Raw genomic sequence first — 18,097 nt, 5'->3', positions numbered from 1 at the left:
GCCGGGAACATCTCACGCGTCGGCAGAAGCCGCCGGAGAGAGAGCAGTGCCTCTCAGGGACAGAGGCGGGCAGGGGGAGACCCGATGGGAGCGGCTTGGGCTGTTCTGCCTGGAGACCTTACAGCAACCTCCTGAAGGGGCTCTACAGGGAAGGCAGAGAGGGGCCCTTGGTCAGGAACTGTAGTGATTGGATAAGGAGTAATGCGTACAAACCGAAAGAGGAGAAATTTAGGTTAGATATTAGTAAGACATTTTTTGCTGTGAGGGTGGTGAGACACTGGAAGAAGTTGCCCAGGAAAACTGTGTATGCTGCAACCCTGGCAGTGTTCAGAGCCAAGTCGGACAAGGCCTTGAGCAACCTGGTCTAGTGGGAATGTCCCTGCCCATGGCAGGGCGTTTGGGGCTGGGTGATCTTTAAGCTCCCTTAACATTCTGTGATTCTGTGAAGCAGAGCACAGAAGCTGCCTCTAGTACCTGTGCCATTCCCATCTGCAGGCAGACACCAGGCACTGTCATCCAAGGATTTACAGCAGTCATCCTTCCTGCTCAACACAAAGTCAGAGGACAGGAGACGGACTCCAACAGTTATCCTGATTCAGGAGAATAGTATCCTCAACATACATGAAGTTTTGGTCTTCATTAAGCCAACTGCCCCTTTTGCATGAACCCTTTGTCACATATCAAATAGTTTAAAACCTAAGGCAATGAATGTGTGTCTTTGTGAAACTTCCAGAGCTACATGGAGGAACCATGGATCTAACATCCTCACCCTGATGCCACTCACATGGTCTCTGACCATGCCATGGAGATGTTTCTCTAGTCTGATGTTAAGAAAGAAATGCCCATTCAATCACGATGATTTGCAACCTCTTAGTTCCCATACTTGGTGTTCATTTTAGGTTTTATTTAAACCTTCTTTGGTGCAAATTAAATTGATTTCTTTTTGTCCTGTTCTCAGTGGACACAAATAGACATAATTTCCAGGGATCTGTTTACAGATGTTCCATTCATGCAGTGTGCAGTGGCTAGAGGCCTTGCTTGGGTTAGTACTGGCTCATGGACAGCTATGCTTAACCTCTTGCACTCCTCTCTTTCATACCAGCTTTGACTTTGTTGTCTCGGGTCCCCAACTTATTTCGTCAGTTTTGATTTAAATCCCGATTTACCTTCAAGCTGTTTATACTTCTTGGGCATTGTTTTTGTTTCCTGCTTCTTTAATGCATCCCTCTGTAGTTTTATCTTGCTGATCACTGATCTCACAGAGACCTTTAAACTCTTTCCACCATCACTTTTTTTCCAGCTTCTGCCTGCTTTTCTTCCCAACCACCCACCTCAGCAGTTCTCCACTGCTGGGGCCCCTCTCAGTGCCATCACGTTGGCATAGCATCAGTAGTCTGTGTAGAAATGGCCTAGAAATGAACGACAGTGTCCATTTCTGTCCAGATAAGTATTTAATACTTTGTGAAAGTTTTCATTTTGCGACTTTTTATAAGATACATTGCTAATGGATAACAAGTAAAATTGGAAATAAGTTTTTTCAACTCCAGTTTTGCTGTAGCCTTCCTACCATCTTCCCAACTCTGGGGCTTCTAACTCTTTGGTCTTTCCAAAACAATGCTGCAGGGTCTTTTCTGCCACAAATGTAGAATGTGTGTGTTTTACATATATCTGTATATTCTTAATTAAATATGCTACTGTGTATTGTGATAACTTATTTGCTATGATTTTTCTTTCTGCTTTTAAATTATAACTTGAATTAAAAAACTCAAACCAAAAAAGCTCAAGCTTTAAGAAAGCTAATTTGAGGTGATAATGGGGTTTAGCCAACCATATTTATGTTATGTTGTCAAAAAGGGTTTTATTTCACCATTTCTTGGCAAGTCAAAGTGGGGCTTTGACTATCATTTCAATGTAATTCAAGGTCAAACAACACCTTGAGATTACAGTGCACTTCTGTTGGCCTCATGAAAGACCAGGGAGAGGCAAGGATGGCTGTGAGTGCTGTTTGATCACTCCCTACCTCACCTGAGAGATAATAGAAAGAGCAGTGGTTACCATATTTTGTCAAAAAATTAAAACCAGCATGTCTTTTATTTTAGTTCTGCCCAACAGAACTAGCATGGGTGACCTTTTTTGGTTACTTTTGTGTAGGCAATAGCTGAAATGTTTTAAGAGCTGTTGAATACCTGGCAATTATGTGTAGCAGGGAAGGAGGGCTCAGGACCTCTTAAAAGTACCCCTCTCTAAGTTCCTCTCTGGTGGATCCCAAGTTTTAGAATGTTGATCCTAAATTTTGAGCATCCTCTTCAGTTTTCTGATTCTCCTTAATAGAACTAGCCTGTCTTTGAAGTGGGTTGAAAGGCAACTCTTAGTCTGTGGCCTGATTGGAATTGGAAGTGCCTGATTTAGCTGAGGGATTTCACACAGTGTAAGCTCAGATGAAGTTGAAGAGTAAAACTCTTTTCTTGCAATTAATGGGAATTTCCACTTCATTTTATTTTTGCCCGGGTAAGAGAAAGGGCTGCCCATTGGAGTCATCAGAACGCATCCCTGCTCTGAAATACTTCAGATGTAAATAGACAGGAGAAAGAAGTGGAGAAAAAAAATCTTGGCTCCACCTGGGGAGAGGACTGTGTTAGAAACACACTGGCTGTCCATGCAGAACCCTTTCTTCCTGGGAGCTCTCAGTGAGAGTTTTTTATTGGAAATGTTGCACATCCACACACACTTTGTTCATTTCCTGCTTGAGGATTTGAATTGCTGTGCAGTGGATTTCATTGCATTGTTTCCTCTTAGCTTCCTACTGCTATCTGGTAGTCTGGTGGCACACAGCTGAAGAATCCTTTGTTCTTATTTTCTGAGTGTCACCATTCCACAGTCAGCTGCAGAGGATGCACCTGGAATGCTTTTTCCAGAAATATTTGTGTTGTAAATGCATGAAATTGGGTATGAATCTTATGGACTGGTGCACTCTGCATTTCTGCATGGTCCTGTACTATGGTACTTACTACGTCTTTTGTGAGAAAAGCAGGTTTTATTCTCTTAATTCCCATAGCCAAAACTGATGCTATTCTTGAGATACGCTGCACAGTTATTACTTGCATTGGTAGCATGGACCTTTCTTGCAGCTTCTGGGTCTTAATTACTCCCTTAAGTGTATGGTAGAGCCAAGAACCTCAAATTTTGTGAAGTCTTTGGTTTTTGGCCCTGTGGGACATGGGTAGTTAAATCAATGGCAGAGATAACATAAAATGACCACAAGTACTTGGTTCTTTTAAAGCATGCCAAAGCTGTCTCTAAAGTGACTTTATTTGTACTCTAGAATGCTTCTGTGATACAAGAACAGCAAAAAATAACACCTTCTAACAAAAGTTAGTATTTCTGCCCTTGTTATGTTTTGTTGGTTTGGGCCCTCAGGACTTATTCCTGTAACAAGTGGCAATTTGTCACCATTACATCTCCTTGCAAATGGGGATCTCATAGTACCAGCTTTCTGTTTAGCAGGTTATCTTCACAGGTTACTGTTTCTGCTTCATTTGAGACAGTTCTTGAGGACTTGAAGCAGTTTTGGTACTAAGTCTTTGAACAGGATTTGAATTAGTAGTTTCAGCTGAACTGCATGCCACTAAAAATACTTCAGGCTTGGCTTTTAGCCTATACAATGCTGCTGCAATGATGTGGGCCTTGGGTGCAGCCTCACTTATGACTTTGGAATTAACTCTCTTTGCACTAGTGCCAATAGAGGGTACTGCTGTTAACTTTGACTATGGAAACTCATTTTCTTTATGTTTTTTGTTAAAGAATGTTTTCGTGTCTCCATTATAAGCCTGTATGATGCCTGAAGGGACAACATGCACATTCCCACTGTACATGTAAATTGACTTGTTAATCACATAGACTTTCTTTTTAATTAATTAGTAAAAATATATAAAGGAGATCTGCCAGTTGTACATGATTTCACAATAAGTGCAAACCAACCTCAGTTATTTACCATCACCAGTTTATTACTGTTTACACTGAGATTTCAAAAACAGGAGATAAGTTTATCCTTTTCAGTCAACTACACTTAACAGGTTACTTGGGATTGTCATTGTAGTATTTTTTAATGAACTTTCCCTCTGAGGTAGGCAGCTCCCTGCTCACTTTGTACAAATAGGGTAAACGTGGTTTTTACTTAGGCCATCAAAGAGTCACGGTCAGAGAGAGGGCCTCAAACTCCAGGTGCCTGAACTGAAAATAAAGACCACTAATTTCAAAGTAAGTTTGTTTTGCTTTTTAAATTGGAGAATGTGGAATTTTCTGCTATAACATGTATAAACTCTAGCATTCTTTGCAATCACGTTAGTGAATCCTGGCTGGATAATTAATAAGACATTGCTGTTTGTTTGCCTCCCTAAAGGCATGTTGAGGTTGGCTACATGGACTGCCACATTAAACAATGTAGACAACAAGACTGACTGTAGAATTTGCAGAGTAAAAATACTAGTGTTCAAACAAGACCTTCTTTCCAATAGATTATTATAAATAAAACTGATCTGATAATTAGAGCAGAAGGTGCAGTGGCCAAAATATAATTGATGAATAATTTGCATAGTTCACTGTTACTCAGAGAAAAACATCTGGGTTCATAAACTGATAAATACTCCCTGAAACTATGTAAAGGTAAATAATTTTAATGGAGTGAACAATTCCAGCGTCAAAACCCCAAGATAAAATCCCCCATCATTTTTCCAGTGCCTCATGGTGGATAAGACACTTATGCTTGGACGAAAACATCACTACAATACGAATTCTGAAGATTATGTATGCGCAGTACTGAACACCTACATTTAATATTTTCTTGCTTATATTCCATTTATCTAGATATTCATCTAAATGACCTAAAAGGAAAAAAAACTATGCAAAAACCTTCTCAAGTTTGCATTTCAATCCAAAAAGGATTTCTGTAAAGATGAAGACCTGCATAATTTTAAAATAACACCACCCTGTTAACAATGAACTTTAGCATTCCACTAGTAAGAGGTAACCTGAAGTGACTGTGAAGAGCTGAGGAAGAAAGAGCTTCGCAGTTAAGTTAGAAAACATTTTTTCTTTACTCCATTATTCTATTTTTAGTAATTTTTTATGAACTACTTAAATTGTTTTACGTTATTATGTATTTGGGGAATAGTATTAATTCTATGCTTGTCTGTTTTTGAAGTGGAATGAAAGCCTGGCATTGCAGAAAGTCAAGGCTTCATTCATTTCTTTGCTCTCATACAAAGATTGACAGCAAACAGCTCTGTGCAGTATTTGGTCTTTTTGATGCACATCTTCTGCCTTACTCTTCAGTTAAGAGGACAAGATGCTAAAAATGACACTTGGTCTTGCATGATCACTGGTTTCTTTACATCTCTCAAGTTTCCATATCTGGCTGATCTACAGAAGAGTAATAAGGACAGTAATCACTATATTGTCCAGTTCTAAGGAGATTGTCTAGACAATATTTTGTAAAGAAACTAGCTATCTTTATCCATGTTTGGCTTCCATTCTTACCAGCCTCCATGAGCATTAAAGTGGGATGCCTTCTGTGAGGGTGGTGAGGCACTGGAACAGGTTGCTCAGAGAAGGTGTGGATGCTCCATCCTTGGAAGTGTTCAAGGCCAGACTGGATGGAGCTCTGAGCAACCTGGGCTAGTGGAAGGTGTCCCTGCTCATGGCAGGGGGGTTGGAACTGGATGATCTTTAAGGTCCCTTTCAACTAAAAACATTCTGTGATCTTGGAATGAGTGGTGGAGGAAATTGATGGCATTACTGTAACAACGAGCAGAACAGTTTAGTGCCTGTTAATGTAACAGAGGCGTTCTAGAATTGCCTGGTAACAATGAAGACTGGATATTAAGTGGCACTTAAGTAACGCTGATGAACAGAATCTTCCACAAAAATTAGCCCCACCCCCTCTTTAGCACCACTATTTGTAATGACAAGGCTTTACTCTACAAAGAACAAGTGCAAAATATGGCTGTAGCAATTAATGTCTGGTTTAGATTTTGTTTTCAAAGCTTAATGATGGTACCTTGTATTTACAAATCAAAACATTCAACTTACTACGTGGTCCCCACCTAATGTGACACATGATTAAACACATCCTAAAAATGTCTGTCAGCAGTCTCAAGGATCTGCTACAGTAAGTCTAAGATGTAATAAGACAGAACGGAATTAGTTTAAGTAATAAATGTTTAATCAAAGAATTTTACATATTATTAACAGCATTCATTTGGCCAAACATCTACATGGTTGTAGTATCCTACTTGTATATAAAGTGGGAATGTATCAAGTATAGACTATGAAAGTGCAAATAACAATTCAAGGTTAGAGTAATTTTTTACATTATAAAATTAACAGGTTTACAAAATAGTCTTGCCAAACTTTTATTTTTGAATTGTAAAGTCAATGAATATGGTGTTAAAATAAGTACCAAGAAAATACAAATTTAATAGGCTAATTTCATGCTCATAAGAGTAACACGGAAACAATGGATATACTGCACAACCTAACCAAATTACAAAAAACCAGAACCCACAAACTTCACTATCTTCACAGAGAGCACTCTTACATATCTTACTGTAACTTTGCAAGACATCTCAATGCAATACATATTCTTTTTGTGAGAATCTTTCTACTCAGAAATTCAAGGAAGCTATGTGAGTTAAACAACTTTCAGACCAATTCATGATGACAGGTCATGAGGGACTGTTTTAGTTGAAGGACTTTATACCTACAGGTATTTTTCAAAGGCTCAATATTATGTCAGGAGAAGGGTGGCTAGAGGAAAAGTTGGAAAATTATTTGAGACTATTCTATTCATTCTCTCTAAAGATGCTTGCAAAATGGACAAGGTTTTTATGGGGTAAAGGTAAAATACTCTTAATTTGTTTTTTTACTAATATGAACCTTGTGACTGCAAGGTTCCAAAGCTGGATTTGCATGAATTAGTTACCAAAACACTCACTTGAACTCACATTAATCAATACATAAACTTTGCTATCATGACACTTGCCTATACACACTCAGTAGTAATAAACTTTTATATCAACAAATCTCTGGTAACAGTTAAGCAAAACTTAAAATGGAGTGTATGTAATTTGCTCATGTTATGACAAGTTTTGATTATATGTAATTAAAACAGCCATTTGAACAACTTACTCTAGTTGTAATTACATACTGTACCATTGTATTTCACTAACTGTAGATTGATGCTTTTAAGCAAATCTAAAACCAGTATATTTTGTTTTTTTCACGGTACAACAACTAGGAAAAGGTTTTTTGTGGTTTGTTTTTTTTTTTTAAATTTTTTTTCTTACACTAAACAGTAATCACACAGCAAATGAATATTGTGCAATTGAACAAATACCTAGTAGTGTTCTGTTTATGCAAAAACACTGACTGAACGTTTAGTTATTTACTGTAAAGGCAAGGCCATGGGTGGTTTTATGGAGGTCTTTGCAATTAATAGCATAGTTACTCCAGAACACACTGAATTTGAATTACTTGTTTAACTGTGGCAACTATCCAGTTGGGTTAGGCAAAGGCACCGTAACATGTTGAGCAGAATGTGTTATCTGAAGTTTTAATTGTGGGACTAATATATGAAAATTCTGTATTCCTATATTTTTATAAAATGTTATCATTAAAAGTAATTGCACTATTAGTGCATAAAATGCTTTGTAGAATTATGAAAACAAAGAACTATGATTGCACTTCCGTTAAAGTGTCTCTTAAAATACAGCATAGCTGTTGCTAGCTCACTGTATTTTAATATTTAAAATAACTGTTTAACAGCAGCATTAGGTTTTATTAACTTAAGATACAGGCTACATTTAATTAAATGCAGTCACCATGGCAACACATGCCAGTTAAATTTAGAGAAGCAATGCTACCCAGTGGTTTCTTTCACTGCTAAGAATTGTGGGATTAGTTGGATAGAGTAACACTGCACTGTTTCATTAGGCTACTGCCAGTTAACCGTTCACAGTTTGGCACATTTGGACTGTAAATAGACATGAAAAAATCTTTGATTTTAATGGGAAAGAATATCCCCTAAAACTTGTTCCTGGAGCAGTACTAAAGAGAAGCATTAAATACCTCCGTTCACACTGCTAACAAAAATGCAAAATGAGTAAGGAAAAGTTATGGAAAACAAAACCAAAATGCAAAAGAACTGCCAGATGTTATTTTGGTGAAATAATGATTTCTAAAAAAATGGAATAAACTATTTTTTAGGAAAACCAACCAAAATAATCAGTGTAAGCCTTTAATCCATACTTTCAAGTTAAGGATCATCAACCTAAGGCTAAACAGATGCTGCATTGTATTAGGAATGTGGAATACAACCTACTTATTCCTTTCTCTTGAGAGCAAAAAGGCAAGTACTACCTAAATAAATGCGAAGGATATTCCTTGAAAGGTTCACATTATTATGAAGAACTACAATTCAAGAGAACTCCTAAATATCCGTTGTTACATCAGTGGTTACAACTGAGCCGTAGTTATGTGGATCAAAGCCTCCATAATGCTTACTCCACATACTGTACCATCTGTCACTGCCATTCTTTTACTCCAGATTTAGTTTTTGTTCATACCAGATGCACATGTTCAATCCATTCACTTGAGGTTTGAGGAGTCTGACTTGCAGTATCTCCTGAAGCATCCAGGGTGCTTGTTACCTCCCGGTTATTATCACCAATTTGTGATACTGTTTCACTTGGAATAATGTTTTCTTCAGAAGTGCTTTCCTCTGTTTGGGTTCCTCTGCCTTCGTTTTTGAGTGCATCCTCAAATAGTGCATGCTCTTCCTGAGGCTCTAGCCCTGTGTCTATAAGATTTGGTTGCCCTGCTGACCCATCTTCAGTACTGGGTTGCTGTGACTCCTCATCTGTTTCTGTACTTGTTGAGGGGATCAGAGCAATACTCTGTGGGTTCATGTCATGAAACCAGGCCATAATATTTCCAAGTAGATTTTCATTGGTATGGGGATCTTGACTGCTGGAATCAGCATCGCTAGATGTTGAGTATAATCCACTTCTTGTATCACTGCAGGGGTGTGAATGAAGACGTTCAGCTGAAAAGGGATCATTGCCTGCACCCAGTCTCATCAGACTGTCACCAAGTTCTAACAGCTCAGAGCTGCTCAAAGCACCCCTTGGGTTGTCTATACTTATGGGAGCAGAGTCCAATCTTGTAGGCAAAGAGGTACCTATTGCTCCTAAAGATGCCTCATTATTTAGAAAGTCTCTCGTTTCTTCATCTATGGCCAAGCCAGATTCTTGTAATGACAGCTGAATAGCTAGCAGGATGTTTGGGTCATCTTCATCCAAAGAACTCAGAGCCTGTGGAAATACATAAAGTTGCTCTCAGCATAAAACTTGCATCTTGTTACATATTTTGGATGAAAAGTAATTTGGGCTCAAATCTGAAATTCATTCATCATTCCTATAGGTCATTCATCAGAATCAATTCTTACTGACAGACTGACAACACAATTTAAAAGGTGACTATCGTTACATTAGTGATTGTTTAGCAATTCTTACCAGTGTGAATGTGTAATTTGTTGTCCTAGATTCTCCCTGTCTCATTGAAGAATTAAGAAAATTTGCACAGACAAAATGACACAGAAAAGCAGAACAGAGGAAGGCAAGCAAAGCAGAGAGAATGGAAAAGAGATTAGGAGAGATACCTGAAGAGAATCCTGGTTTTCAGAGCGACTGACAGGGGTATAGTCATGAAGCGAAGAGCTGTGCAGAATACCCATAGAAGCTGAACTCACCATGGAGGTGCCATGTCTTCTACTACTCCCACCTTCCTGAGTGTCTGTTTGGGCAATTGAAACAAAAATGGTTGAAGAACCAGCGAGGAAACCTTTTCCACTATTATCTACTTACAGAATCTCTTCCTTTTGGATTCCAATTGTGTAATTTTACTCCTTTATTCACTCTGAATGAAACAATCCAAACCACTCCTTCCACACCAACTCTTACACAATGGCAAAACACCAGTCTCACTGTTTCCCACTGACTGCCTGGCTCATTTGTACCTTTCTACTCTCAGTGCCCTTCTTCTCCTCCTTGAAAGGATGGGTTATGCTATCAGGAGCATGAGCCTGTTGGCAGAAGGGGCAAAGGCACAGACATGATTTATGGAAAGCCCTGAAAAATACTGCACATGGACACAATACAGGATGCATTTACAGGTGGATTACAAATGTTTGCCCATTTCTCTGTTCTTTCAAAGACAAAACCTCAGCTGTAATGTTAACATTACAGTAATTTTTACCCTAACATTGCAACATAATTAAGAGTAGAGTCATTAGTGTAAACTTAATAATTGACATTGCTGTTTTCTTAAAACAACCAACATAAAATAGAAGTAAAATGCTGTTTTCAGAAAGAAATGCTCTGTAATAAAAATAAATGTAGCTCTTTTGACTTTGGAAAATGGAATCTTCCACTGCAAAACTCAAAAGGAAATAGACTGAGACAAACTAATACTCTCTTGCATGCTTTAACATTGCACTGGTCATCACTACCACATCCAAGTGTTCAGTCAAATTCTGGTCCTCAAACTAACAAGATGGTTTTGCATTTTATTTGCAATAGGGAAGAACCAAAGCATTTGATTCTTTCTCCTCAGTAAAGGATTTCTCCTTTTGGTTTTAAAGAACAAGCAAAGTATAGGACTTTAATTCATGAGACACAGCAATGAGAGTTTGTGCAGCATGGGTTATAGCACACAAACTGGCAACTCTGCAGAAACAGTGTCACAACATGATTTGGATTCAAGCTGTTTTTTACCTCTGCCAAGGTCCTGGTGGAACTGAGACATCCCAGACAGCCAAGTTACAGTGACCTTAAGGGACGGTGCTACCAGCCATAGCACTGCTCAGAAGAGTAGAATGCTGGAAGTCACAACCCAGGCCACCTTCTTTCCTGTCTACCTTTGCCAATACAGCTTCTGAGCAGGATTTTGAAACAGCCTTATGACAACCTTCCACAGGCCTGTAGCAGGGGAACCTTCTTCTACACTCTATACACAACTGGTCCTTTTAATTGGCGTAAAAGAGCTTGTATATGTAAGAGTGCCCTTCAAAATTTCTTCAGGAAAGCAAACCTGTGCTAAACAGCCGAGGAGTTGTTAGTGGGAAGATCAATGCATTTCTCTTTAAGAAGAGGAGCAGCCACAATGAAGTCAACAACACTTCTAACAGAGACAAGCCTTTATGTTGTATACAGCAATGTATTTGAAACTTTTTAAAAATTGTATCCACAGAAGAACAAATATTGTGGTCACTTCTAACAATTTCTGAGTCAGGAAGAGAAAAAACCCAGCCCAAGGCAGGTTCATACCTAATGTACTCTCACTGGGGTCGTCAGGGTCTGGAGTATTACTGAGCAGACTATGCATGTCTCCACGTCGGCGCTGTCTGTGCCTCCTCCGATACTGAAATTCAGCATATTCCTGCATAAACCAAAGGTTACAAAACACAGGGCAGCATGCAGTACTATTTTTCTGAGTTACAAGCACCACATTTTTATAAAAAATGTGTGATTTTATATGTTTATTATAAAATCACCTGCTTCCAGAAAAATGAATTGCAAGTTGTATCATGCAACGCTTAACATAAACAACAAAAATAATTCCAAGGTAATCCTATCTATAAAATAATGAATTTGCAAAGAAAAATACTTGATGTACTACCAACATTTTAATACTTGCAATCTCCTTTTTCAAGAATTCCATTAAGTACACATTTTTTGTCTACAAGCTTGATGCCAAACTTTATATACACACACACTGACACACTTTTTAATAAATGTATACATAGTGATTTTGGAACATAAAAACAATTAATGTGAATCAGACCAATTGTTATCTCAGAATCTCTGTTGCCAGCAATTCCCAGTAGAAAATAACTTTAAGAGATGACAGAAAGCTGGCAGACATACACCAGGACTTAATACACTTTTCCCAGCCTCTAGGACACTATGGCTCAGGAACTTCTTAAGCCACAGCTGATACTTTTCTACTGAGCTGTCTTTGATAGGTTTTTATTCCATGAATTACAAATCTCCTCTATTTTTGCCTAATCTAAGCTGCTAACAAGCCATACCCCTGGGCATTAACTCCTACAGCCTGTATTTTCTCATATTATGTGTATTTACCAAAACCAGTTTATATAACATTTATGGAAAAGACTCACTCTTGACCACATCAAGCTAACATCCCAAGGGTTAATTATCTTAATACTTGGAAATAAATGTTTTGATTTCCATACCTTTCCTAATATTAAGAAACTAATTTTATATTACTTGAGGGCAAATTTCCAGATATGCTTTTGGTTTGTACAGGTGACACCAAACCTGACTGTGTAGGTAAGGTTTTTTGTTAATTGCAGTTATTCATTTACACAAGGCAATAAAAATATACACACAGTACTAGCGCTTCTCTTCAGCAAAGAATACTGCTCTTTATTTTCCTGAGCCCCAAGTTGGGAAATCTGTAACCCAAAGGCTTCATTTGGCCAAATGAACTGGGAAAGCTACCAGTACCATTACTTTTCCTTTCTTACATTAGCTCTTCATCATAGAATATCTCAATATATAAAGAACCTAAAACTTAAATCCAGAAGTATCATTTCTCCTACACAATGTGTAGATGATATTATGGGAGTACGTTTTCTTTCCATGAACTGTCTCAGACCAAGTTCTCATTCATCGTGACATATGCAAGCCAAAAGGAATAGTCACAAAATCATCAGCATGGGCAGATTTTTATCTATGTAACAAGATCCGTGAAAATGGTAAGAACATAAAAATAGTGTCACTGAGCTGGACAAAAAGTCCATTTAGCCCAATACTGTCTTCAGCTGTGGTTAGTAGTATATGCTTGTGAGTCTGTGGAACACCTTAAAAAAACAGGGTAAAAAGGAAGTGATTCTTCTCTAAAATATTCTTCCAGCTCTTAGTGAGCTCAGAGCTTTTCTAAATGGAAGGCAGTGCCCCAAATAACACAAAATCAAACCTTGATATAGAACAATATAACTGAATTATTTTAAAAATATATAATTATAACATTATGAATCAGGAAAGTAATAATGGGAAGCGATTGCTGAACATGAAGATTTATTAATCGTATCAGATCTTATCTGTCATTTATTTGCAATAAAATAATAGATTTTACTAAGAGCTATTTAACTTTTGGTTGCTTATTAACCTTTAGAAAGAGATCTTAATTACTATGTATGAAAGTTTATTTCTAATTACAAGGAACAATTTTCTACATGTGAGCAAAAGGAGTTTTAACTGTGTTGGGTAAGAATATCTTGGTTTCACACAGTGTTCTACAACAACCAGCATTCCTGGCTAAAATCAGTAAGATTTTGTTTTCTGTAATAATTTGCTATACACTGTCATTCTACTGCTTGTCAGTAAAAGTACAGCACTAAAACACTTTGTAGTGAAATGCACTAAAATAAACAAAAATAACCATTACTTAGGTGGTTGCAAGTATTCATGATAGCTACACAGCAAAAAAACCAACTTGCATTACACAGTGCCACATTTAGCCAAGTCATAAAAACTCATAAGCAATGATCTAAGCACAGCTGCAATGGCACCTACTGCTGAACAGCTTATCAACACATTTCTTACCAGCTTTTTCTCATAACCAGTTCCATTGATGATACAGTAACATCATAATGAGTTTGACATTATCAAATGTGGCATTATTTCAAAAGAAAGAACTAAAGGAACTGGACAGGAGAAGCAAGCATTTGTAGAGAAGCGAGCCATTTTCTCACCGGCGTGATGCTCACCAGCAACAATAGTAAAGGAAATATATAGAAAAAGTACATGGAGTTTTCTAGGATGCTTAAAAATGACTAGATAGAAAGAAAACAGCACCAAGGAAATATTGAAGTGAAGTTTCCTTCCTGACTGAATGCTTTAATCTAATGTTCTCAAAACATCTAATAAAAATTAAGATGCTAAAGGAAAGCTTTATAGGAAGCTTCTCATATTTTAGGGCAGAGTCTCAAAAACTACTTACTCTTTCCCATATACAGATCATTTAAAAATTATAATTTTCATTCTTAGTTAAGTAGCAAAAGTTAATGTCATTTGAGTATGCAGTTTTCATCCTGCTTCAATACATAACAATAAAAATAAACATTTGAAATAGTTAACAGTATTTAGGTGTATGACTGCATGTTTTTCTTGGATTGTGACAGAAGGATGGAAATTTCTTAGACTTTTTGTCAAATTCTGCTGGACTACTGTTGCATTAAAAAGTAATCTAAACACCAGTTTATATTCAATTATAAAACTGGTTAGGTACTTGGAAAATGATGAACTCAAAATAGCTTCTCTAATGTCCCCTTAAATAACTATATCATATAGAGGCATTGCTTAGAGTCATTGCACAATTAGCTATGAATATATTTCCTTCTATTGTGAAATAAATGAAATGAAAGCTTAACCAACTTGAAATGCTTTGACTCAAAATAAAGCAGCTCTTCATGCAGATTGTGATCGTACCTGCGTTTCTAGAATATGCAGAACTAAGTTAAAAAATTAAAAGGAAATAGTTTACCTCAGGGGATGCAAATCCTAAATATTCCCAATCCCATGTTCCACCAGCAAAGCTATAAAATGGAAAGATATACCATCGAGTTTAGAAGTAGAACAAATATGAACAACCTCCAGAGTTTCAAAACCTATTGAAATTTAAAAACTAGAGCAATTGTAACTCTCTAAACTTAACAAGTCTTCTCCTTTAATTCTTGCCTCAAAATTAATCTAGAAAGCCCTACAAATAAATTTTTGACTATGACAGAAGTACCTGATATTTTTAGCAAATACTTAAGAGATTTTTGAAGTGTATCAGGCATTTAGTGGCAATCTTGATAAAAAAAAGTGAAATGGAAGCTTAATCTAATCATTAATATATCAAAAATGGGGAAGCAATTTATGTTGCAACAGCAGAGCAGTGATCCTCAAATACATTTTTCCTCGAAGGCTGTAATCCCATAAGGATTGAATGTCCAAGAAATATCACCATCACAATGATTTACAACCACCACACTTAGCATCTATCTCATAGTCAAAAAACAACAGTGGATTCACCCACTTTGGCAGCTATCAAATGAACTTTTTTTGACTCGTGCAGTGTTTTGTGAGGATTACCTGCGTCTGGGTGCTTCTGGAGAGTCTGCAGGAGCAACACCACGGGCCACAGAGGCCAGGAATTCTTGCCGCTTCTGCTGCACGAGACAAGCTGCGCGGATGATTTTATGGCGAGGTGTCCGAAGGTAAGGCCTGTTCACTTTCTGTGCAAGGTCTTCAGTGACCATTTCTAGGTCTGTCTGCAATAGTTAATAATAGAGAATAAAATAGTTTTACAGTAAAACGTGACTCAGGCAGAGCTCTTTGCCATATATACTGAGAGGAGTGATATCCATTTTCCTGAAGATACCTTTTGAAATACCAAAATACCCTGAAATGTCTGCCCTCTAGCCTCCTCTGTTACTGACCGACATGCTGTCCTACACCTTGGAGCAGGATTTCCCTGCACTCAGACATACTGAACATCTCCAAGGGACCTAAGGGAAAGGAGTCAGCAGTCCCAGGTAAGTCCCCCACTTTTGCCTTCACCCAGATGTAAAGATACATCAGTAGGGAAAGACAGGATAGAGGAGGTAGAAAAGGAGATGAAGACTGAAGCTAAAATGTTACCCTCACAGATGACCAGGAAATTTTTTTTCTTTCTCCTTCTATCTTTCTTTATCCCCTTCCTTTTGCAGCAAGTGTTGTAAAAAAAAATGTGCTACTTTTCCAAACTTGGTTACAAATACAAAACAGGTATATCAGTTTTCTACTACAAAAATGGCAAAAAGACATTGAAAACTAACACAAAAAAAATAAAATGCCATTAGAAAAGCAAAATATATCCATGTATTACCTGCATAAGTTCAAATATTTCTTTCTTTGTGCTTTTAGGCTCCAAGAAGAATCCATATGGATAAGAACACTTAAGAATGCGGCGAGTTTTTAGAAGCTCTTGCACTGCATCTTCAATGAATGTGGTATCAGGACAGCCTCCCTCAGCTGCAATATGAAACAAACATTGTGAAAATATTTTCCTGCTGATGTCAGCATTACTTTTGTGCATATCAGTTAAATATTTTGCAAGTAAATAGCAGCAGGTTCTTGATGGCTGCACAGTGTTCTTACTAAAAGAGGTAAGCACAGAACAATAATTTCTTACTAATGCTACTATCTCCCTGAGTCTTTGAAATACGTAAGATTTACTGTACATTTAGCTTTCATTCAACACTTATGAATTCTAGTACTGAAGGGATCACATCACACAGCAGACCAATGTGAGCTCTGTGCAAAAAAGAAAGGTTTAGCCAATCACATGTGATTTCAAATCAAATTCATAGATCACAGCAAATACTTACTTCCACTGAGAGCTCTACTCAACTGCTCCATCTTTTCTTTGGCTGTTTTTAGAAGGCGCTGTTCTAACTAGAAAAATAAAATTAATAAAACACAATAAGATAATTATTTTTTGATTAATAAAAACAAAAATCAGTAAAAATGGCTTGACCCACACCTGGTAGCTAAGTTCATGGTTCTTAAATCTTGTATAATAGTGCATAAACCTATCAAGTTCTTGAAATCTTCTATGCTTCTTTTCAGCCTGGAAACAAAATAAACCAAAATAAATCTTATGAATTAATACAGAATCACCATTAGATATAATTAAATAACCAACTTTTTCTTTTCTACATAAACTATTGTATGTAATGCTGATGGCGCCACGTAAGTAAAGAGACAAAAGTAATTTGTGAAATTCACAAGTCTGCAAATAGTGTAGCCAAAGAATTGATACACTGTGAGTGCCTGATATTTAAAGCGACTTTCCAAATGCCAAAATTAAAGCATAGCAGTAGTGCATAGCAGCTAATTACAGGATCAGCATGCCCATTTCACAAAAGGAAACCATGGCACAGAGAAGTAAAATGTCTTGAGCAAAGTCACCAGTGATTATCACCAAAGTCAAAAATCTTATGTTTCTATCCACAAATAAGTAGTGCTTTCTTTCTGTCTCTTTGATATATTTAAGGCTGTATTTTTCCATTTGGAACTTGGGTTTGGAAGAATTTTGATTAAACTTATCCTAAATGGAGAATCACAGCCTTAGTGGTATTTTTCAAAAACACATATTCATTTGTTACCTCTACAGTCATCTCCTTGGACTGTTCCTCTACGTGCTGAATAACCTCATAGCGTGTGCATCTGTAGTAGCCTCCAGTGGAAGAGCTGTGCTTCTTCCATTCTTCTAAGCATATCCAGCAAAAGTCATATTTGCACTTCAGAAAAAAAAAAAAAAAGAAAAAAAAAGAAAAAAAGAAGTTGAAACATTTTTGATTAGCAGTTAGGCATCATTATTCCTCCACAAGCTACTGAATTAACATCATTCTGAGTAGTAAAAAATTTTTGGGCAGTCTCCTTCCTTATTTTACCAACTAAGGAGATCCATTTATCAAACCATATAAGTCATCATTTTTGTTCCTTGGATCACAGGCTTGTATTGGATCTACATGTTAAGTTTTAAGTGGATGAAATAAATACACCTGATCAGGCCTGGGGTTTTGTTATTGCAAAAAAAAAAAAAAATCCCATTTTTTTAAACAACACAGAAACTGTTCATGTCCCACCTGCTGTCTGGCCACAGTCTGAGCCAAGTAGAACAGGTAACTGCTGAGCAAGTAACTGCTGGGTAGGTATTTCAGCCTCTCTCTTGGTGGCAGTACAAATTAAGTCTCTGCACCATACAGCTACCAAGTTTCAAGAAACTTGCAGCAATTTATTATCTATGAACCCCCTCCTGTTCCTTCAAATCTGGTTCAAAGCACCCAGGTTAAAAAACATGTAAGGGCATGAGAGAGCCGGACTGCCTAAGCCTTGCCTTGTGAGAAACTGGGCTCATAAAACAGTAAGAAGATGTCTGCTTAAGTACAGAAAAATGATTATATGAGTAAGGAGCATCCTCCTCT

At 37.3% G+C, this 18,097-nt stretch overlaps 1 protein-coding gene across 5 annotated transcripts in view; it reads right to left on the bottom strand.

The window, feature by feature from the left end:
• Positions 1-6,198: 6,198 nt before the first annotated feature.
• The window catches only part of ANKIB1 (ankyrin repeat and IBR domain containing 1), an 84,524-nt gene continuing 72,625 nt past the window's right edge, over positions 6,199-18,097 (bottom strand). For 2 of the 5 annotated variants that reach the window (XM_027639515.1, XM_027639516.1), the window contains exons 12-20: positions 17,276-17,410; positions 16,651-16,737; positions 16,496-16,562; positions 15,994-16,139; positions 15,219-15,397; positions 14,626-14,677; positions 11,382-11,493; positions 9,716-9,849; positions 6,199-9,368 (exon numbers count right to left, since the gene is read on the bottom strand). In XM_027639515.1, coding sequence (XP_027495316.1) covers positions 8,616-9,368; positions 9,716-9,849; positions 11,382-11,493; positions 14,626-14,677; positions 15,219-15,397; positions 15,994-16,139; positions 16,496-16,562; positions 16,651-16,737; positions 17,276-17,410 — 1,665 coding nt within the window. In that variant the 3' untranslated portion in view covers positions 6,199-8,615. The remainder of the gene's footprint in view (positions 9,369-9,715; positions 9,850-11,381; positions 11,494-14,625; positions 14,678-15,218; positions 15,398-15,993; positions 16,140-16,495; positions 16,563-16,650; positions 16,738-17,275; positions 17,411-18,097) is intronic. The other 3 variants (XM_027639517.1, XM_027639519.1, XM_027639518.1) reach the window with 3 other exon arrangements.

Source organism: Corapipo altera, unplaced genomic scaffold (genome assembly GCF_003945725.1).
Source record: "Corapipo altera isolate COAL_440 unplaced genomic scaffold, ASM394572v1 44, whole genome shotgun sequence".
Classification (NCBI taxonomy): Eukaryota; Metazoa; Chordata; class Aves; order Passeriformes; family Pipridae; genus Corapipo; species Corapipo altera.
The sequence above is the reverse complement of the archived record's forward strand: the minus strand, read 5'-3'. Positions and strand labels throughout refer to the sequence as shown.